This window comes from Oryx dammah, unplaced genomic scaffold (assembly GCF_014754425.2).
Source record: "Oryx dammah isolate SB20612 unplaced genomic scaffold, SCBI_Odam_1.1 HiC_scaffold_23, whole genome shotgun sequence".
NCBI classification, from domain to species: Eukaryota; Metazoa; Chordata; class Mammalia; order Artiodactyla; family Bovidae; genus Oryx; species Oryx dammah.
In genome coordinates, this window is record NW_024070207.1 from 57272099 (window position 1) to 57294804 (window position 22706).

The 22706-nt window shown below is 47.6% G+C and overlaps 2 protein-coding genes and 1 pseudogene across 2 annotated transcripts in view; 2 read left to right on the top strand and 1 right to left on the bottom strand.

Annotated features, from left to right (window-relative positions):
* The window catches only part of PNMA6E (PNMA family member 6E), a 2131-nt gene extending 1699 nt beyond the window's left edge, over window positions 1–432 (bottom strand). The window contains exon 1 of the mRNA XM_040265302.1: window positions 27–432. Within this exon, the coding sequence (XP_040121236.1) occupies window positions 27–432 (406 nt within the window). The remainder of the gene's footprint in view (window positions 1–26) is intronic.
* Window positions 433–2569: 2137 nt separating this feature from the next.
* LOC120881590 lies at window positions 2570–11397 on the top strand (annotated as a pseudogene).
* An 8134-nt stretch (window positions 11398–19531) lies between these two features.
* On the top strand, window positions 19532–22492 carry ZFP92 (ZFP92 zinc finger protein). The gene is made up of 5 exons (XM_040265303.1): window positions 19532–19564; window positions 19770–19896; window positions 20773–20877; window positions 21219–21295; window positions 21407–22492. Exons 1-5 carry the CDS (start codon window positions 19532–19534, stop codon window positions 22490–22492), a joined length of 1428 nt encoding a protein of 475 aa, XP_040121237.1.
* Window positions 22493–22706: the final 214 nt, after the last annotated feature.

A 22706-nucleotide genomic window follows, 5' to 3' on the forward strand; every position in this document is an offset into this window, starting at 1 on the left:
CTCCTCACCTGAGACTCCCACTTCACCTGTTCCTCCAACATCACCTGAGGCTCTTGCCTCACCTACCCTACCAACCACTGCTCGTCTCTGGGGCTGTGCAGGGAAACTGGGTCTATCCTGTGACTCAGCATCAGGGGCCTGGGGCAGGCAGACAACAACCCAGGGCCCCCCTTTGCCTGGTATTTGCCGGGGGATCAAGCTTCGGCTTAAATACTCGGCAAACTCAACCAAAGCAATCTTTGACCCCAGCTCCTTTCTGAAGACCTTGCCCAGCACTCGGTATCTGCCCAGGGGGCCCAGGGCAGCCTGCACAGCATCCCTGAATTCTTGGTCTTCGCAGTCATTTGGGATGCCCAGGAGGAGCAGAGAGCGCTGCTCATTCACGCCCATCCACCTGCACCAGTCTCGCAGCAGTGCCAGTGGCGTCACCATTTTTGAGGACCTAAGGGTGGGGAAAGTAAGTGATAAAGGGGTACGCACAGACTTTTGAAGTGTGGAAATAGGCTTGTGCATGCAAAGGGGAGAGAATAATGTTTGGGCCACACAGCCCACCCCACTGCCCCTCACAGCAGCAGCTTGGAGCACTGCCCCAACCTGTTTTGTTTGGTTGGTTTTAGGAAACTTTTCTGATAAATGTATTTACAAAACAAGCCACAAAATTCTGTAAAACAATATATATATATTTACAAAACAAAACATTTTCTACATTTCTGGCATCAGTTTTAGGAAGTTGCCTTTTTCCCAAGGAATTTTTCAAGTTTTTTAGCATAATTTTTTCTATCATAGCCATATATTCTCTTTTTAATGTACATCTGACCTGTAGTGTTAGCCCTCTTTCATTCCTAATATTGGTGTTTAGCATTCTTTGTATTTTTCCTTGATTCGTCTTTCTAGGGCTTTCTCAGTTTCAAACATATGGCTTGGTTTATCGTGTCCATAATTTGCTTTCTATCACCAACTTCCTCTCTTAGCCCAATTATTACTTCAGTCAACTCATTTTATGCTTCCTTCGCTCTTCTTCTTCTAGCATCTCTATAGGGACTGTTAGGTCACTGATTTTATGTCCTCACTCTTCTCTAACATAAGAATTTAGAGCAATACATTTTCCTCCTATTGCTTCTTTAGCTGCCTCCCACTAATTTGGGTAAGTTGTGTTTTTTCATTATTCAGTTTGAAATATTTTCTAAGCCCCTTTGTGATTTTTTTTTCTTCAATCCATGGATTTCCCAGTATTTAAAGATATATTATCATTACTTACATCAAATAAAATTCCCCTGTGGTAAGAGAACTTATCATGTAAAATTACAATACTTTTAAATTTAGGTGTGGTGTATCCCGGTGAATGTACAAAGCACCCTCGTGAAGAACCTGTATTTTGTGTGGAGACCAGGGCCCCGCCCCTCCCATCACTGCAATTCTGGCGACCTGGAACCTCTCCGTCCCTAATACAGTGCGCCAGAGCACCCCCCACCCAGAACCCCCACAAATCCATTTGCCACGGCAAACAGCCTCCACCAGATCACAGCAGCTCCAGTGCCGCCAGTCTCAGCCTCACTCACCCGACTTGGCCAGGCGGCTCTTCCTCGCCCCCTTCAACTCCACTCCCCTACCCTGCCACTTGGCGGTGCTCTCCTCTAGGCCCTGGAAGCAGGGCGCCCCCACATGTTTAGAAATCAGACTTCCCTCTCACCTCCCCACACCGGGGAGTCCTCCCACAAGCACTATCTCACACTATCTCACCCACGTAGAGACTGCCCCTCTTGCCTCCCCCGCAGAAGGGAGCCAGAGCTCCCTTCCGGCCACCAACGTCCTCTCCCCCCCCCCCGCCCCGCCCCCTGCAGAGCTGGTACCTCCCCTAACGGTTTCCAAACCACATCCACGAGGCCACGCGATCCACCCCTCCCCTCAGCCCCTTCCTTCCACCACAGGGGGCAGACATTAGCCCTTCCCTCATGTTCCCCTCATGTTTCAGCATGGGGGACCCCCTCTCACATCCTCCCCACTCCCTCAGCCAGTAGTACTCTCTTCTGGCCTCCAAAGTAGGCCTCACCCACTCAGCAGGAAGCCCTTCCTTCTGAGACCCCCACAAGTTTAACCATTAGCCACCCCCCTCTGCACCCCCAAACCAAAAGGCCCCCCACCAGCCACCCTGGCAGCCAGCGGTCCTCCCCTCAGAACCCCTACACTGAGGAAACCCTTCCCTTAGCCCCTCTGAAGCCTGCCGCTGTCTGCGGCCTCACCCGGATTCCCAATCTAGTATGTGTTGGCCCTCCCCCACACCTCCACTCCTTGCTGGGCCAGCTAAGGGACCCCCACCCGGGACCCCTGGTAACTGCGGAGTCCAGACCACAGCAAAGTCCCCGCCTGTCTACTTACTTCCTCCGACTCTGTAAACGACTCTCGAATCCTTCTCAGAAGGGTCTGAAGACCTCGGCTCAGCAGCGCAGCCAGGAACGGTGCAGCGCACTATCCCGAGCCCTCTGTGCGAATGCCACCTGGGTTTCTGCCGTGCTCCCGGAAGCCCCCGGAAGATGAGGGGGAAAGTTCTAGGCAGCTGTTTACGAGGAAAATGATTGGATGAGAAACGCACGAGAGGAGGCTCTTTGCTACTGTATCAATAAGCGGTGAGCACTAAAGACTTGATGTTCCAAGGCCTGGCGCACCGGGAAGCAAAGATGGCTTCCCTGATGGCGCAGATGTTAAAAAAAAAAAATCTACCTGCAATGCGGGAGACCTGGGTTCGATCCCTGGGCTGGGAAGATCCTCTGGAGAAGGACACGACTGAGCGACTTTCACGTCACTTCATTTGCTTTCCACCAATCAAAAGGTCTCCCTGCAAGGCAGCTGAGTTGCAAAAGTAAACTTGCAGATGGAAAACCCATCGCTGGCAAATTGGTTAATTTCTCTTTATGTGCATGTTAAGTTGCTTCAGTCGTGTCTGGCTCTTTGCAACCCTATGGACTATAACCCGCCAGGCTCCTGTGTCCGTGGGGATCCTCCAGGCAAGAATACTGCAGTGGGCTCCCATGCCCTTCTCCAGGGAATCTTCCCAACCCAGGGATCGAACCTGCACCTCTTAGTCTCCTGCATTGGCAGGCAGGTTCTTTACCACTAGTGCCACCTAGGAAGCCTGTTATAGTTCATCTTATACTGTGACTGATAATTTCATAATGCTGTTCTGTATATTACTGATTTTTGTCTAGTTTTATCAACTAGCCATCTTCTCTCATGGTAGAAACAGGATGAGGGAACTCTCTGGTGTCCCTTTTATAAAGTCACTAATCTCTTTAGTTAGGGTTCCACCCTCGTGGGCTAATCACTTCCCAAAGGCCCCACCTCCAAATCTCATTGCTTTGGGGGTTAGAATTTAATAGGTGAATTGGTGGGGCGTTTACAAACATTCAATACATAGCACTGTCTGTTCATCAATTTTTGTCCTTATGTTCCCTTTTTTCCTGCCTGAGGTAATAATTTCATAAAGGCTTTTAGCTTTCTCTCTTTTTATTTATTTATTTTAATTTGAAGATAATTACTTTGAAGTGTTATCATGGTTTTCGCCATGCATAAATATGAATTGGCCATAGGTATACATGTGTCCCCTCCATTCTGAAATCTCCTCCCACCTCCCTCCCCACGCTATCCCTCCAGGCTGTCACCTTTCTCTTGAATCAGCATTAAGCTGAGTGGACTTAACACTGATGCTGATCTTGCATTCAGACACAGATATTTCTCTTTCTCTAGCTCCTCCATCACTTTTTCACACTTCTGCCATATTATTGTTTACATCATCGACACAGCTAACTTCACATGTTCCATGATTTTGTCATAATGCTTTAGAATCATGCCAATGGTTGAATGAGTCATGTTATAAGAACAAGTGACGTCTACCACCTCTCACCTTGCTCCCTCTCTCCATTATTTTCACTTTTGTTTCCATCGTTATCACTTGGCACTTCTCAGTACCGGCTACATCGCCACTGCTTTTATGATTGAGTCTGGGCATCCTGGGCTTGAAATATAGATACCGTACTCCATACAGTACTGTACAGTAAAGTACACCAAAGTACATCCACTTGTAGAGGGTGCTCACACATGACAATGTACACCAGAAACAAGCTAACTTACATGATTGGACATGTGAATATACATTCACATCTTTGAAAGTTCCCCACTTGAATGCTCTTCTGTAGGGAACTTATTGGATATCTTTAATTTTTCACTGCCTGATTGTGGTTAACATTGTACCACTTCACATAAATGTACGGACATTTCTACAATATAATTTACAATATTGTGATGTTTTCTGCCATGCATATATATGAATCGGCCATAGGTGTCCCCTCCATCCTGAGCCCTCATTCCCGCTCTACCCCATCTTTTATGCTGTAGTTACCATGTATATTATATCTACATGGATTATAAACCTTACAATATACTTGCTATTACAACTTTTTTTTAACTTTTTATTTTTACTTTATTTTACTTTACAATACTGTATTGGTTTTGCCATACATTGACATGAATCCGCCATGGGTGTACATGAGTTCCCAATCCTGAACCCCCCTCCCACCTCCCACCCCATATTACAACTTTTAATAGTCATATGTATAATAAAGAAATTAAGAGCAAACGAGTATTTTTTTTAATGTTTAAATGTCTTTTGTTGCTGTTCAGTCACTAAGTCGTTTCCGACTCTTGGCGACCCCATGGCTTGCAGCATGCCAGGCTCCTCTGTCCTCCACTATCTCTTGGAGTTTGCTCAAATTCATGTCCATGTTTAAATGTTTACACCCATATTTACCATTTCTGGTGTTCCTCATCTCTACCCAAAGACCAAGATTTCCCTCTACTATCATATTTCTTCATGTGGAAAGATATTCTTTAGCATTATTTTAGTACAGATCTATTGGTGAATTTTCTTAGCTTTCATTTGTCTCAAAAGGTACTTATTTCACCTTCATTCTTTTTTTTCCACTTTATTTTTAAATTTTTTATTGAAGTATAGCTGATTTACAATGTTGTGCCAATCTCTGCTGTCCAGCAAAGTGACTCAGTTATACACATATATACATTCTTTTTTATATTCTTTTCCATTATGATCTATCACAGGATATTGAGTATAGTTCTCTGTGCTCCGCAGTAGGACCTTGTTTTTTTAATTATGTATTTTAATTGGAGGCTAATTACTTTACAATATTCTGGTGGTTTTTCCCGTACATTGACATGAATTAGCCATGGATGTACATGTGTTCCCCATCCCAAACCCCACTCCTACCTCCCTCCCCATCCCATCCTTCTGGGTTGTCCCAGTGCACTGGCTTTGAGTGCCCTGTTTTATGCATCGAACTTGGACTGGTCATCTATTTCACATATGGTATGTGCTGAGTTGTTAAGTTGTGTCCAACTCTGCTACCCTGTGGACTGTTGCCCACCAGGCTCAGACTTTGTCCATGGGATTTCCTAGGCAAGAATACTGGAGTGGGTTGCCATTTCCTTTATCACATATGGTAATATCACATATGTAATATCACATAAATTATCACATATGGTAATATCATAAATTATCACATATGGTAATATACATGTTTCAATGCTATCCTCTCAAATCATCCCACCCCTGCTTTCTCCCACAGAGTCCAAAAAGAACAGAGTCTGTTCTTTATATCTTTGTCTCTTTTGCTGTCTTGTGTATAGGGTCATTGTTACCGTCTTTCTAAATTCCATCAGTTCAGTTCAGTTGCTCAGTCATGTCCAACTCTGCAACCCCATGGACTGCATAAATTCCATAAATATGCGTTAATATACTGTATTGGTGTTTTTCTTTCTGACTTACTTCACTCTGTATAATAGGCTCCAGTTTCGTCCACCTCATCAGAACTGATTCAAATGTGTTCTTTTTCATAGCTGAGTAACATTCTGTTGTGTAGATGTACCACAGCTTTCTTATCCACTCATCTGCCGACGGTCATCTAGGTTGCTTCCATGTCCTGGCTATTGTAAACAGTGCTGGGATGAACATTGGGGTACACGTGTCTCTTTCAATTCTGGTTTCCTCAGTGTGTATGCCCAGCAGTGGGATTCCAGGGTTGTATGGCAGGTCTGTTTCCAGTTTTTTAAGGAATCTCCACACTGTTCTCCATAGTGGCTGTCCTAGATTGCGTTCCCACCAACGGTGTAAGGGTTCCCTTTTCTCCTTGTTGTTTATGCATCCTAAATGTAATTGCTTGCCATCAGGTTTGGCCTTTGTCTGTCACTCCCTTAGTGTCTGGAGTTTGGAGGACACCATTCAAGGCTCCACACACCCCCCAGGCCACCTCCCACCACTGGCTTGGGCCCTCCCTCCTTCCTGAGGCTTGGCTTCGCCCTGGACCACTTTTCCAGGCCCCTTCCCCACTGGGATCCCTGGGACTCACTGCAGAGTGGCTGAATCAGGGCTTGCTGCCTTCAGGGCCCTGTCTCTGCCTGCACCCGCCCCACTCACTCCTGCCACAATAAGGAGAGGTGGGTGGAGGAGAGACAGAGTAGGATGGGCCTGGGTGGATTGCTTTTGGAGCTGCCAGGTGCATCCACAGATTTCTGTTACATGACTTTCTCTAGGCTGGGCATGTGTTTGAAATTCTCAATTAAAAAAAAAAACTGGGAAACCTTCTGGGGACGGCATCTAGAGGCATTCATGATGGTGCCTACAATACAGCCTCTAACAAAACCAGGCTGTCTCGAACCCCTGGTAATAGAATTGTTTATACCAAGAAGGTTGGGAAAGCACCAAAATCCATGTGTGGTGTGTGCCCAGGCAGACTTAGGGGCGTTCGTGCTGTGAGACCTAAAGTTCTCATGAAGTTGTCTAAAATGAAGAAACATGTTAGCTGAGCCTATGGTGGGTCCATGCGTGCTAAATATGTCCATGACAGAATCAAGCACCCTTTCCTTTGAGTAGAAGATTGTTGTGAAAGTGTTGAAAGCACAAGAACAGAGTCAGAAAGCTAAACAGGACATTAAGGAAGTCTCTTCTATTGTTGGATTGCTCCCCACCCTGAAAAGTTTTTTTTTTTAATGAATGGTTATTAAATTCTACCAAAATCTCTTTTTTTGTTTTTTGCATTTGGCAAAATAATGATCACATGGTTTTTCTCCTTTATTTCATTAATATGGCTGATTTTATTGATTGCTTTCCTACTTTTTCTAAACTTAAATGATCTCAAATAGTTTATGGATTCAATTTGCTAATATTTTATTTAGAATTTTTGCTTTTGTGTTTATAAGAGAGATTGGCTCATAATTTTCCTTCCTTGTAGCATCCTCTTTGTGGGCCTGAGTTTTCTTTGCAAAAAGATTTTTTTAATACAAAGAAAATTACTGTAATATAAGATTTTCTATTTAAAAAAGTCTAAATAAAAAATGAAGCATTTGTAAGAAAAAAATTAAAAAGCCTCAAAAAACCAAAAACTGGAAAACTTATAGAGGGAAATGAATCTCCTGATACATGCTGAGGACACTCAGCCATTCTACAGTGTGGCGGATGTGGGGTGCACTCCAAGAGGCTCCCGCCCCACCTCAGGCTTTCACTCCCTCCTTCTGTGAATGTTGGATGCCAAGGCTCTCTAAGAATTGCCCAAAACCACAAAAGCTGCCTTCCCCAAGGTTGAGCTTAGCACACATCTCATTACTAGTTGCTAATGTGGGATACAAACGTCCAGCCCCTTGCATCAACTGGCTCAATCCATTCCCTAGTGGATGAGTTTCCTACAGATCCAAAAATAAATAACCACAAATCAGGTGGCTTAAAACAAGAGGAATTTATTCTCCTGGCTCTTGAGGCCAGAAGCCCCAAATCAAGGTGCCAATAGGGCCGTGCTCCCTCCAAAGGCTCCAGGTTCCTTGCCTCTTTCATTTTGTGGGGCTCCAGGCATCCTTTGGCTTGTGGTTGCATCCCTCCAGTCTCTATGTTTGTCTTCATGTGGCTTCTCTTCTGTGTGCGTCTCTCTCTCCTCTTCTGTCTCTTATAAGGACACTTGTCATTGGATTTAGGGCTCACCTGATTTCATGCAAAGATGGACTCAATAAAGGACAGAGATGGTATGGGCCTAACAGAAGCAGAAGATATTAAGAAGAGGTGGCAAGAATACACAGAACTGTACAAAAAAGATCTTCACGACCAAGATAATCACGATGGTGTGATCACTCACTTAGAGCCAGACATCCTGGAATGTGAAGTCAAATGGGCCTTAGAAAGCATCACTACAAACAAAGCTAGTGGAGGTGATGGCATTCCAGTTGAGCTATTTCAAATCCTGAAAGATGATGCTGTGAAAGTGCTGCAATCAATATGCCAGCAAATTTGGAAAACTCAGCAGTGGCCACAGGACTGGAAAAGGTCAGTTTTCATTCCAATCCCAAAGAAAGGCAATGCCAAAAACTGCTCAAACTACTGCACAATTGCACTCATCTCACATGCTAGTAAAGTAATGCTCAAAATTCTCCAAGCCAGGCTTCAGCAATACGTGAACGATGAACTTCCAGATGTTCAAGCTGGCTTTAGAAAAGGCAGAGGAACCAGAGATCAAATTGCCAACATCCGCTGGATCATGGAAAAAGCAAGAGAGTTCCAGAAAAACATCTATTTCTGTTTTATTGACTATGCCAAAGCCTTTGACTGTGTGAATCACAATAAACTGTGGAAAATTCTGAAAGAGATGGGAACTGGTGACCTGCCTCTTGAAAATCCTATATGCAGGTCAGGAAGCAACAGTTAGAACTGGACATGGAACAACAGGCTGGTTCCAAATAGGAAAAGGAGTACGTCAAGGCTGTATATTGTCACCCTGCTTATTGAACTTATATGTGGAATACATCATGAGAAATGCTGGGCTGGAAGAAACACAAGCTGGAATCAAGATTCCCAGCAGAAATATCAATAACCTCAGATATGCAGATGACACCACCCTTATAGCAGAAAGTGAAGAGGAACTAAAAAGCCTCTTGATGAAAGTGAAAGAGGAGAGTGAAAACGTTGGCTTAAAGCTCAACATTCAGAAAACGAAGATCATGGCATCTGGTCCCATCACTTCATGGCAAATAGATGGGGAAACAGTGGAAATAGTGTCAGACTTTGATTTTTTTGGGCTCCAAGATCACTACAGATGGTGATTGCAGCCATGAAATTAAAAGACGCTTACTCCTTAGAAGAAAAGTTATGACCAACCTAGACAGCATATTGAAAAGCAGAGATATTACTTTGCCCACAAAGGTCCGTCTAGTCAAGGCTATGGTTTTTCCAGTAGTCATGTATGGATGTGAGAGTTGGACTGTGAAGAAAGCTGAGCGCCGAAGAATTGATGCTTTTGAAGTGTGGTATTGAAGACCCTTGAGAGTCCCTTGGACTGCAAGGACATCCAACCAGTCCATTCTAACGGAGATTAGTCCTGGGTATTCTTTGGAAGGACTGATGATAAAGCTGAAACTCCAGTACTTTGGCCACCTCATGCGAAGAGTTGACTCATTGGAAAAGACTCTGATGCTGGGAGGGATTGGGGGCAGGAGGAGAAGGGGACAACAGAGGATGAGATGGCTGGATGGCATCACCAACTCGATGGACATGAGTTTGAGTGAACTCTGGGAGTTGGTGATGGACAGAGAGGCCTGGAGTGCTGCAAATCATGGGGTCGCCAAGAGTCGGACATGACTGAGTGACTGAACTGAACTGAACTGAACTGAACTGAATCATCCAGAATGATCTCATGTTGAGATTCTTAATTTCATCACATCTGCACAAGACCCATTTCCCAGAAAACTCACATTCACAGGTTCTGGAAGTTAGGGCGTGCACATATCTTTTAAGGGGCTACCCTTCACCCCATTATACCTCTAAGACTAGGTCCAGGCTTATCTAGCCAGACTCCTGGTGAGAAGACAAGAGGGGGCATCAGAACCTGCAAGCAGGGACCACAGGGGACCTCCCTGCCTCTGATCCATGGACGGGGCCCTGAAGCTATACTGCATTTGGCCTCCTGAGAACCCTGCTCCCCAAGGCCAGAAGCACCCAAGTCGGGGGATCCCAGCTTTCCTCCTAAACCAGGGTCAGGCAGCTGCTGTCCTGGGAGCATCAGCATGGGGAGGGCTTCTCGCTGCAGTCCTGTGCTCTGCTTGTGGAAGGAAGGGTCCCCACTTCATGCTTAATTCCCATTGACCAGGGCCAGGAGAGACAGAACAGGCAGTCCTGGTGTTTTTTGTTGTGGATTTTCTTCCACAGCCTTTTTCCTATTCTTAACTTTGGGAGGAACTCATCATGACCAAGGGCAGGCATGTGCATTCAGCTGTGGATTCCAACCCCAGTCCTGTGGGAAAATGCAGATTCCAAGGCCCTGGGGGACCCAGGGAAAGACCAAAGCATGCAGTAGCTCTTCCCTACTCCTCCGTCCCTGCCCACTGGTCTCCCCAAATCCCCTCTCACTGCCCCCCACTTTCTTAGCTTCACCCTTCTGCCTCAAATGGGCTGGTCCCTTACTTGCATGCTGTGGCTGAGCCACTTGGTGCTGACTGCCCTCCCCCCCAGGGATTCTGTGAGCCCCAGATGGATGGACTGATGGAAGGATGGACAGACGGACAAAAAGTAAAGCCCTGCAGTCTTGAGACATGGTGGTGGGGGATGGTCTTGGACTGGCTGCGACCCCCAGGGTCTCTAAGCAGCCCAGACTGAAAGCGGAAGTGCCCCGGGTGACACAAGGAGCCAAGCCAGACCCCCCGCGGAGCACGCCGAGGGTGGATGCGGGGCTGGGCCTCCCTCCCGCTGTGCCGCGCATGCTCCGTGCCCCCCCCCACCACGCCCCATCCCACTCCGCGCTGCCCGGGCCCTGCTAGGGCCCCGGGCCCCAGCAAGTTGGTGCTGAACAGACGGACTGCTGTGCAGGACTCGCCTCCCGCACCGCACCCAGAGGTAAAGTCAAGCCCCGTCGCCCCCTGAGGGTGGTGCCCTGGAGGGCTGCTAGGAGGTGGTGGCCTTGGCCTTGGGCTTTCTCCAAGGAAGGGATGGGGGCGCGGTGGCGGGGGGGGGGGGGGGGAACAGAAGGACGGCTCAGAAGCCCGCGAGCCAGGTCTCAGCAGGTGGTTAGGGACGCCCTGGGAGGCGGCGAGCGCGGAGAGCTGACGAACAAGCCCTCGGGGCTTCCCTCCCCCCTTCCTCTTGGTTTCTCTCTTTTGACTGCGGTTCGCCGCTAACTCTAGGGCTGCTCGGAGAGCGTCGCGACGCGGGTAAGTTTGGATTTTGCGCCTCTGCGTCAGGTCGTGGCACTCCCGCCCAGGGACACTCAGCCAACCGTCCGCGAGCGTGAGCCCCTGAGGGTCCCCGGACGGGGCCCCTGCAGTTCTCGGGGGGTGGGGCGTTGTGTCCCTGAATGGTGAGGGATGTTAGCGGGGCCGAGCACTCCCGGAGAAGGTGCGAAAAGAGGAAGCCAGGGGCCGAGCGGCAAAGCGTGATGGGCTCCTGACAGAGGTAGCGGTCCCAGCCCTCCTGCCCCCAGACAGCGGCCAGGCACTCCCGGGCGCCAGGCTGCAGCGGGCACTGCAGATCCAACCTTGGGGAACAAAACCCGCAAAGTCCTGCTGGGGGCGGGGTGGGGGGGGGTCCGATTCTAGTGGCAAGAAATGGGCAAGAAACAGTCAACGTTTGTGATTAAGAATCACAGAGTCAATGTATGGCCAAAACCACTACAGTATTGCAAAGTAATTAGCCTCTAATTAAAATAAATAAGTTAATTTTAAAAATAAGCAAACAGAAAAGAATCACAGAGTATGTTAACCAGTGCTAAGTGCTGCGGGGCATAAATAGAGAAGAGAGGTCGGGTGCGGGTTTAAGCAGTGTGGTTAGAAGGCAACCTTTCAGAAAAACTGAACGGAGGTGGAAGATCGTTGGGGCCAGAGGCAACAGCCAGTGCAAAGGCAAGAGCCACTCTCGGCTAGTGTGGAGCAGAAGAGGGCAAGGTCCAGAAGCTCCTCCACATGAGTGAGATAGGCACTCCATGAAGGCCTGGGAGCAAGTGGCATCTCTCTGTTCCCCACCCCCACCCCCACCCCCGCAAAGAGCAGAGCCTGGAGACCCGGGTTGCGAGGTTGCTCCCAGAGGCCTTTGCTGGCCCCGAGCAGCTCTCAGACTGGTCCTCAGGCCTTTCCCCTGGGTGGCTGGCAGGTGACACGGATCTCCGGGAAGGCTGCCTGGCACTGAGTGGAGGCACTTGGGGTCTTGAATCACCAAAGCCCAGAGGAAGTTCCAGCAGGGCACAAGGGGGCCAACCCTAGTGGCCCTGTGCGCGCCTCTCGGTGGACGACAAAGCCCCAATTCCCTGACGCGCCCTCAGTGGGACTGCTGCATGCCTTCCCTGGTGTTTGTTTCTGTTTTCTTTTTCTGGGGAAATAGCCCCATCTCGTGGTCTTCAGAAGACATCAGCACTGAAGCCCTCTGCTTCTTCCTCTGGGACCCACGTTTCCACCTCTCTCCATCCTGTGGCCCCCAGCCAGGCTCAGCTAGTGACGGGGAGTCTGCCTCCCCTCTGTGGGGTGGAGCAGCCTGGAAGGGGCTACCGGGTTCCCCAGACTCCTAGGACCTTCCCAGCTCCTTGCCCCAAGTGCTGCTATCTGAGAGGCCCTCACCTGCATAACCTGGTGTCCTATCTCAGGGAAACCTGAGCCCCGGGGCCTAGAATCATCCTTCAGCTTCTCCCCTACTCTGGAGAGGCCAAAGTGTCTCGGGAGAAGTCTCCCTCCAGTTCTGCAAGCTCCTTCCATATCTTTTCTTCCATTCCTGCTTGAGAAGGTCACACTGTTCCTGCCTGGGGCTTTTAGGGTGTTAGGGTCTGTGAAAAGGACTTTCCTGTAGCTCAAATGGTAAAGAATCTGCCTGTGATGCAGGAGACCCTGGTTCAGTCCTTGGGTCGGGAAGATCCTCTGGAGAAGGGAATGGCAATCCACTCCAGTGTTCTTGCCTGGAGAATTCCATGGATAGAGGAGCCTGGCGGGCTATAGTTCATGGGGTGGCAGAGTTGGACACGACTGAGCAACTAATACACACACACACAGGATCTGTGAGCACAGGGCTTGTCATGTTTCTTTCCAGGATTTGAAACTATGCTGCCAGTGGGGTGCTAGGTCCCAAGGATAGACGCTGCTGTGTGTAACCAGCTTGCTGGCTGGCACCTCTGATGCACCTTGTGGTACTGAACTTAAGCATTGGTCTCCGTCCACCATTGAACTGTCCGTGACGTGTTTCTCTTGGGCAGTCACAGTTCAAGTGTCTTCTCTCTTGTTGGGATATGGGATTAGAGAAAAAGAGAAAACACCTCTTCCTTTCAGTTTTTCTGTGTTTTTCAAAATGGATGGTGACCTGGCAGTACGGTCATGATAGAGACAAAAATAAGCTTGTGATGTGTTTGAAAACAATTTGGCACTAGTCTGAAAACCCTTGCTAATATCAGTATTACACACACACACACACACACACACCCCTTCAGCTTATGCAGGCCTCTCAGTGCACACACACACACACACACACACACACCCCTTCAGCTTATGCAGGCCTCTCAGTGAATGATGGTGGTTTCCCAGTGAACATGGTCACCAGTAGCGACTTCCAAACATTTTGATCACCCCGAAAAGAAACTCTGTCCTCATGAAGCAGTCACCCCACCCCACCCAATCCCAGCCCCTGGCTCTCTGACTCCCTGGATCTACCTATGATTCTCTGGATATGTCATATGTTTTATAAGATCTAAAGTTTTTTTTATAGTGAGCTACAGAACAGTGGCACTCTGGAGAGATGACAGGCAGAAGAAGGGGTGTGTGCCGTGGGAAGGCGCACCTGATGGGGTAGCTAGTGTCCACAAGGTCCCTAGGCGGTGGCTAGTTTGAATGGTTTCTCAGGCTGTAGGACACAGGGACTGTCCTAGCTGTCTGGTACCTGGCCCCAGAATGTGAGACTTCAATAAGTGGGACTTGGGCCATGGGTTTAGTGGCCCAGGAGAGAGGGGCCCTGATATGGGAGGCCAGTGGGGTGGGAGCTTAGCAAACTGCCTGAGAAGGTGAAAGGAAAAGAGATTTTCTCTTTTTTTCACAATACTTTAAATATTTTTAAATTTATTTATTTTAATTGGAGGAAAAGAGTTTTTAGTCATAATCTCAAAGCTCGATCAAGAAAGCTCTTATGAAATCTTATCTTGCATCATATAAATAGAATCATACAGTAGTTGTTGTTGTTCAGTTGCTCAGTCGTGTTTGACTCTTTGCGACCCCATCAACTGCAGCACACCAGGCTTCCCTGCCTTTTACCATCTCCTGGAGTGTGCTCAAACTTGTGTCCATTGAGTCGGTGATGCCATCCAACCATCTGTCGCCTCCTTCTCCTCTTGCCCTCAATCTTTCCCAGCATCAGAGTCTTTCCCAGTGAGTCAGCTCTTTGCATCAGGTGGCCAAAATATTGGAGCTTCAGCTTCAGCATCAGTCCTTCCAGTGAATATTAAGGGTTGATCATGCAGTATGTGGCCTATTGTGTCTGTGTCTGGTTTTTTTCACTTGGCATCATGACACCAGGTTCACCCACATGGTAGAGTGGATCAGTATTTCATTCCCCTTTGTGGCCAAATAATGTTCCATCTTTGTCTAGACCATGGTTGGTTTTCCACTCTTCTGTTGATAGACACTTACTTGGGTTGTTTCCACCTTTTGGAGATTATGAATTGTTCTGCACTTAATTCACATGGGTGGACAAGTTGTTGTTGTTTTTTTCTTTTCATGGACAGGTTTCTTTCTCTTTTTTTGGTGGACAAGTTTTTGTGAAAACATGTTTTCAATTCTTTTGAGCATATACTCAGGAGTGGAACTACTGGGCCTGATGATAACTATGTTCACTTAATAAGAAACTACTGAACTGTTTTCCCTTTTAACTTCAAACACTGTCAAGCAAATGGACAAGTAGACTAGTCTAACCAAGCACAGTACCCACCTCCCAGGGTTAGCAGTGGCCTCCAGCTTGCCTTATGTGCTTGTTTCCCTCCCTCACTCTCTCTTCCTCCCTCCCCCTCTTTCCTTCTCTGTTTCTTTTGTTTTCATTAAAATACTAGAAAGTCACTTCACAAGCCCTGTTCTCCCCAAATGGTTCACTGTGCATCTCTTGAGAAAGACATTTTCTTCCCTAACCCAGGGGCCACGATTCACTCACCATGTGGACAGCAGTCGCCCCACTCTCACCCCCCAACTCCCTCTTTGATTCCTCTTTGGTTCATGCTAGCATGTCATCAGGGACTCCCACTGCACTTGGCTGTTGGCCACTTAACTCTTTTTTCATCCAGAACAATCTCCCTTCCCAGCCTCCTCTTTCCCATGTGACACTAATTTGCAGAGAAAACCAGGAAACAGCCCACCTTCTGGATCAGTGCTGGCTGCTCCATTGTGGTGCCTTTAACCGGTCCCTCCATCCCAAGGTCCTTTGTAAACCAGAGACTGAGTCCCAGGGCAGCATAGAATCAGGTGAAGCTTTGGCAGGAGCCCTACTGAGCACTTCCGCCAAGGGAATGGACATCCCACCTCTGGGGGACATCCCAGCTCTGTCCCACCATTAGGTTCACTTCATCTCTTGTAACCAGCAGTAAATAGGGAAGACATTCTGACATCATGTGGCCAGCAGCCCTCATCATTTCACCTCATGGTTTTGTTGCAGGTAAGGGGACCCCTTCCAGAGCCCGAGAGTGGGCTCTTGTCTAACACTCAGAAATGAATTATTCAAGGAGACACACATCCTGAGACTTTACTGAGACTTTACAAGAGATTTTACTGAGAAGGGGCACCCAGGCAGAGAGCAGTAGGGTAAGGGAACCCAGGAGAAATGCTTGGCCACGTGGCCTGCAGTCTCAGGTTTTATGGGTGGGATTGGCTTCCGGGTTGTCTTTGGCCAGTCATTCTGACTCAGGGCCCTTCCTGGTGGCACATGCATTGCTTAGCCAAAATGGATTCCTGCAAAGAGGATCCTGGGACATGTGACATCTCCTTTTGGCCTTTTCCGAACTGTTCTGGTTGGTGGTGGCTTGTTGGTTATGTGTTCCTTACCAGGACCTCCTGTCGTAAAATAACTCATGCAAATGGTTATTGTGGTGCCTAAGATTTTTATCCTATTTTTCCAATTTCTGCCATTTTCCCCCTTGAAGTTAGCTCTAGTTCTGACTCTTCTTACTGCTCCTTTGAAGGTACTATATCTCCTCCTTACTCTTTCTCCCCCATGCTGGTTGTAAAGTTTTTTCTTTTTCTTTGGTTTTCATCAGTAAACTATGTTGTGCCTTCATATAATTTTTCTTTTTTTATTATACGAATTTTCTTCATATAATTCTTTCTTTCATGTATTTCTCTGGCTTGATATTCTTAGAGCTTCTTAAATCTGTTGGTTAATACCTTCCTCTTATATTTAGAAAATCTTGTAAACGTTTGTTCGGATCTGTTCTCTGCATAGATCTTCAGTTATAGTGTTTCGTATGTCTCTTATTGGTCTTTTCTGTTTTTCCACTTTTTTGTTTTTTAATGTCTGGGCTTTTATTTATGGTATTTTGTATCGACATGTCATCCAATTCAAAATTCTGACTTTTGTGTTACTCTCCTGTTGGTGGTGGTTTAGTTGCTAAGTCGTGTCTGACTCTTTGTGACCCCATGGTCTGTAGCCTGCCATGCTCCTCTGTCTGTGGGATTCTCCAGGCAAGAATACTGGAGTGGGTTGCCATTCCCTTCTCCAGAGGATCTTCCCGACCCAGAAATCGAACCCTGGTCTCCTGCATTGCAGGCAGATTCTTTATCAACTGTGCTATGAGGGAACCCCTATCTCCTGTTAACACCATTTATTGAGCTCACTTTAGACATTTCAGTTAAAGAATATCCTTTTGATTCTATTCTGATACAGACATTAATTGCCTAGGGAAATATGCCATCTTTTCATGTATTTTTTCCATCTCTTTCACTGTTTTCTTTAACATATTAATTATATTTTAATGTCTTAGTTTGTTAACTCAAATATGTAAATTGCTTATTTGGTTCTGTTTTGTGTTGTTTTTCTTCTTTTTGAGATTTGTTCTTAGGGTCCTATTTCTTGGTAATGTATTTATTTTTAGTTAAATGCTAGAAATATAAATAATCCTGCAGTATCTACAATTAAATGTTAATTTAATTCATATTTTAGAATCTTTAAAATTACAGATACTCCTGAAGATTATATCTTCCCCTGGAAAAGTTTCACCCTTTCTTCGCTAGGTTGATAAAATGGAAGTTGGCCCCCTTAATTCAGGCAGATACTGAATGGAGTGCAGGTTGGGTTTTGTTTTAGTAAGGTATCAGCTGCCTTTGATTATTTCTTGGCTTTCATCTGAAAACTTAGTTTGTTCACCAGACTTCTTCCCTTAAAGGTTCCTTAACTCTTTAAGTTTTGTATCATCACATCAGTTCCCTGAGCTCTGCTTTTCATACTTTCAGTTTAGTTTTGGGGCCTTTTTAACTTCAGAAGTTTATATATACCATGAGAGGAAAAGACAACCATAAGCTTGAGACGTCTCATGTCTCTGATTTTATTACTACAGCCTCTCAGACTGCTTTAAACTTCTGCTCAGGACAAACTGTAATTCTCAGCCTGTTCCCTGTGCCTTGAGTTGTCCAAAAAAAGAACATTAAATTAATTATCTATGGTTATCTCCTGAACTTTAGTCCCTCTTGTTCTCACTGCTTGTGCAACTCTTAGGTGCTTTCTAAGAAATGATTTTGTATTCATCTGGCTTTGCCAATTTGGAGAGGAATTATTGGTTTGTTATAAGCTTTTTGTCCCAACTTGGAGGTTAGTTACATAGCTACTTGCAAGTGATTTAGTATTAATTTTGCTCTAGTCACTGACAGTTGATGGTGTTTCTTTAAAATAAAAATGTACTCCTTTAATTGGTGCAAGGACATTTCAAGTTGACTTTTTTTGTCATTTGTCAAGATATTTTTCCCCCATCATTCTACTATTTCTGCTTCCCTGGTGGCTCAGACGGTAAAGAATCTGCCAGCAATGTGGGAGACCCGGGTTCGATCCCCTGGAGGAGGGCATGGCAACCCACTCCAGTATTCTTGTGTGGAGAGTCCCCAATGGATGGAGGAGCCTGGCAGGCTACAGTCCATGGGGGTCGCAGAGAGTGGGACACAACGAAACGACTAAGCACAGCACATTGTTAACTGACAGCTTATTGTGGGTGATAAGGAAATTTGGGGCGATTTAAATTGTTCCAGGGACCCTGTCCCCTTGCCCTCTCTTGGGGAACAAACAGGCTATGACACCCACTCCTCCTCCCACCGCCCAGCTGGGGCCCATCTTCGGGCTGGGTATGGGCCATGCCCTTTGCCTGCTACTCTCTTTGCTCATGCCCAGTCCAGAGCTCTCAGCCTGTGCTCTCAGAAAGCACCCTCTCTCCCAGCATTGGAGGGGGTGGCCTCCACCATGCATTCCACCAGCTTGGTCTTTCTCTTTCTCTGAGAGCAAGTCTGTTTACAAGTGAAAGTGACGTGTATTTGGAGTTTTTCTTTAAGAACCCTGAGCTCGATCTCCTTCTGCAGGGCTTCCCTGGTGGCTCAGTGGTAAAGAATGCCTGACAATGCAGGAGACACGAGTTCGATCCCTGGGTTAGGAAGAACCCACATACTGCAGAGCAGCTGGGTCCATGCACCACAACTACTGAGCCTGTGCTCTAGAGGCCAGGAGCTGCAACTACTGAGGCCACATGCTGCAACTACCAAAGAGAAGCCACTTCAGTTAGAAGCCCATGCACTGCAACTGGAGAGTAGTCCCTACTCTCTGCAACTAGAGAAAAGCCCATGCAGCAACAGAGACCCAGCACAGCCAAAAATAAATAAAATTATATATATATAGGCTTCCTAGTGGCTCAGACAGTAAAGAATCTGCTTGCAATGCAGGAGACCTGGGTTCGATCCCTGGGTCAGGAAGATCCACTGGAGAAAGGAATGGCAACCCACTCCAGTATTATTGCCTAGAGGATTCTATGGACAGAGGAGCCTGGTGGGCTACAGTCCATGGGGTTGCAACTAGAGAAAAGCACATGCAGCAGCAAAGACTCAGAGGAGCCAAAAATAAATAAAATTGTGTATATATACATATATATGTATATATAAAGAACCCTGACCTCAGGGGCAAGAGAGTGGCAGTGGGGCTTCCAGGGATAGCTTGAAAGTCAGGATTGAGGGGCTAGTCATGTGGTAGGAGGGCTGAGAGAGGAAGGAAGTGAGAAAAAGAAAGAAGAAATACACTCCCTTAACAGTCTGGCAGCCTGGCTAGGCGGGTCCAGCATGAGGAGAGATGGAATCCTTGTCTCCTGAGGAGAGGGGGACAGAAGCTCAGCTTTGGAAAGTGTTATGCGTTGAATTTTGTTAGCAGCTCTGATTGGGGCCTTATCTGGACAAGGTCACACAGTGCATAGGCTCAGCTCACATCAGTCTCTCTCCACCCCCTTAGCATCCCCGTGCCCCCACGATGGCAGCCATGCTCCTGACAACCAGACCCAAGGTGAGTGGGGCTCCCTGACTGTGGGCAGCCCCTTGGCCTGGCATCCCCCCATCAGCCTCCATTTGTTGCACTTTCCTGTCCCATTGTAACAGCTCTTGCTGAGCTCTCTCGGCCCCACCACGACCCATGTTTTTTGTTGCTGCCAGCTCATCCTGGGGCTCATGAGGGTGAATTCCCCTGAAACCACAGCGATGGCTTGTTTTAGGTGCCAGTATCTTTTGAGGATGTTGCCATGTACTTCACCAAGACAGAATGGAAGCTTCTGGATCACAGACAAAGGAAGCTATACAAGCAAGTGATGCTAGAGAATTACCACCATTTGGTGTCACTGGGTAAGGATCCTTTACACAGTCAGGCCCCCATCCTGTCTCAGAACTCAGTTTATTTCTGAGTTCCTTTTCTTGCTGGTTACTATGATTCCAAGAATAAATGCATTTCCCCATCAGGTCAGTAATCCACTGATGTCCAGCTTTTACCTCAAAGACAGTTTTATCTAAATGGTTTTAGGCCTATAGGTATTTTGATATAAAATCGGGGGTTAACTAGACCTCATCTACCCAAAAGATAGGTGCAAGTTATGCTTGAATATTTATATGCATTAATTTATACTTATTTTTACCAAGGTTGCCTTTTATGTACATTTCATATTATAGAGTTTAGAAGCATCTGTTCCTTGCATCAAGCCATATAGAGCCCAGGGCATAGAGGCCCAGGACTTGGTTTTCCAGTCTGGAAAAACCTGGAAAGAGCTGGCACAGGCTTCTCCACTGTGCCCCCCTTGGTTGTTTCTGCCCCTCACCAGGCAGTGAGGTTTGGTGTAAGGAACAGAGACATCTCCTCTCTTACATGGTGAAACAGGCAGCCTTTCAGCTCTGTTCACTTCTTGATACTCCCTGCAGCTTTGCTCCAGCCTTCTGTCTGTCCTTCAGTGTCTCTCCACTAACTCCCCACTTCCCACAAGGCTGCCCATCTTGCAGGCCAAATAATAACATGGTTACCCTCTTGGCCCAAATCACCACCTATTTAAGACTCTTCATACACACCAAGCTTCTTCATACACTCAGAGCTCTTTGCCCCTAGAGGGACTGTGCCTTTTCTTAGGACCTTCCCAGTGACACTTTCTAGAAAGTTCTCTATTCTCTGGTCCTGAAGATACTAATGCTGGACTGACTCCAGGAGTGATTAACCTGCTTCCTCTCCATGGACAGGATTTTCTTTCTCCAAGCCTCAGCTGGTCATCCAGCTAGAGCAAGGAGAGAAACCGTGGGTAGCAGATGTCCACAGGATGAGGATCACCACAGGGATGCAGGCAGGTGAGTGAGAGGAACTCTACTGGCTTGCCTGAGCCATTGGCAAAGAGCAGCAGTTGATGGAGGGTGGCATGGTCACTTTGGGTTAGACATTCTCTTTCGTGGCAGTTTTAAATCTTCCATGGAATCCTCTGTCTCACAACAGCTCTTCTATTTCAAGCTCACTGCTACCTCCTCCCCTCTTGCCTTCCTGTCTGCTGATGGTCATCTTGCTTTCTCTCCCATGTCCTCAACTCCTGATTCAACTCTTCTCAGCCTTGGAGTGAGGGTGAGGTTAAAGAACAAACCTAAATTGAGACCCAGGAAGGTAATGACACTTGTTGGTGCTCTCTGTGTCTTTCCAGGTGACAGGATGAATAGCATGCTGACAATTTCAAAGGAAAAAAATTGTCCAAAAGAACTCCCAGGGGCCAATCTTCAGGTTGGCAACATAAGCCAGGTAGACGGACAGTCAAAGGAAACACTTGAGCACAGACAGAAACATGCCTGTTGTCCACAGACAAGTTCCAGCAGGGGTAACCCTCCTGGGGAGAAAGGCCAAGGCAGCTCCCCAGGTGAGGGAAGAGAGATGCAGGGAAGCAGCCGCGGAGGTAAGCAGGATTTGGTTGTAAGACATCCGAGTTCCAAAGACACAGAGAGGCGGTTTGTGTGTCAGCAGTGTGGGAAATCTTTTACCCGGAACTCCAACCTCGTCAAGCACCAAGTCATCCATAGTGGCGAGAAGCCCTTTAAGTGTGGTGAGTGTGGAAAACTCTTTCGGCGCAACTTCTCACTCCTGGAGCACCAGCGCATCCACAGCGGTGAGAAGCCCTATGCATGTGGCGAGTGTGGAAAGACTTTCACACGTGGCTCCAACCTCATCAAGCACCAGATCATCCACACTGGCGAGAAGCCCTATGGGTGTGATGAATGTGGGAAACGCTTTGGGCGCAACTTCACACTCATGGAGCACCAGCGCATCCACAGCGGTGAGCGGCCCTACTCATGTGATGTGTGCGGCAAGGCCTTCAGCAGGAGCTCCAACCTCACTGAGCACCAACGCACGCACAGCAGTGAGAAGCCCTACACGTGCAGCCAGTGCCCAAAAGCCTTCAAGGGCATCTCCCAGCTCATTCACCACCAGCGTGTCCACAGGGGAGAGAAGCCATTCATGTGCAAGGAGTGCGGAAAGGCCTTCCGGGGGCGCTCAGGCCTCAGTCAGCACCACCAGGTGCACACTGGTGAGAAGCCCTATGAGTGCAGTGAGTGTGGGAAGACCTTCAGCCGGCGATTCAACCTCTTCAACCACCAGATGGTGCACACTGAGAAGAGAACCTACGTGTGTCAAGAGTGTGGGATGGCATTCCACCAGTGCTCTGCCTTCCTGAAGCACTGGTGCACCCACAGCCACCCACAGCCCTGTGCCTGCAGCCACTGTGATGACTGCAATCAGGCCTCCAAGGAGAAACCACAGCCTGACCAGCAGCCGAGAATTCACCAGAACCTCTTGGAGGGGAACAACTCAGAGATGGAACTGGCCTGCCTGGGCCTCCAAAGAGCCACTGCAGAGTCCCACCCAGAGAATGAGAAGCACCTTCAAGACTCCAGCTGTGCCACTGCCCCCAGTACCACCATCTGACTGGGTGCTCTGCAGGAGGGCTGGCTTTAAGATGAGCCCTCCTAGTCCCCCTCCCTCCCCTCGTTGATGATGCAGTTGTAGCCCAGAGACTGCACCGCACACTGGCCCCTTATCACATTTGTATTCTTCACTGGAGCAGCTGAAAGTGCTCTTGCCCCTCGTGCCTGGGGCCTGCATGCTGTGGGTGGGTGGGAGCAAGTGCTTTGAGTTAAGT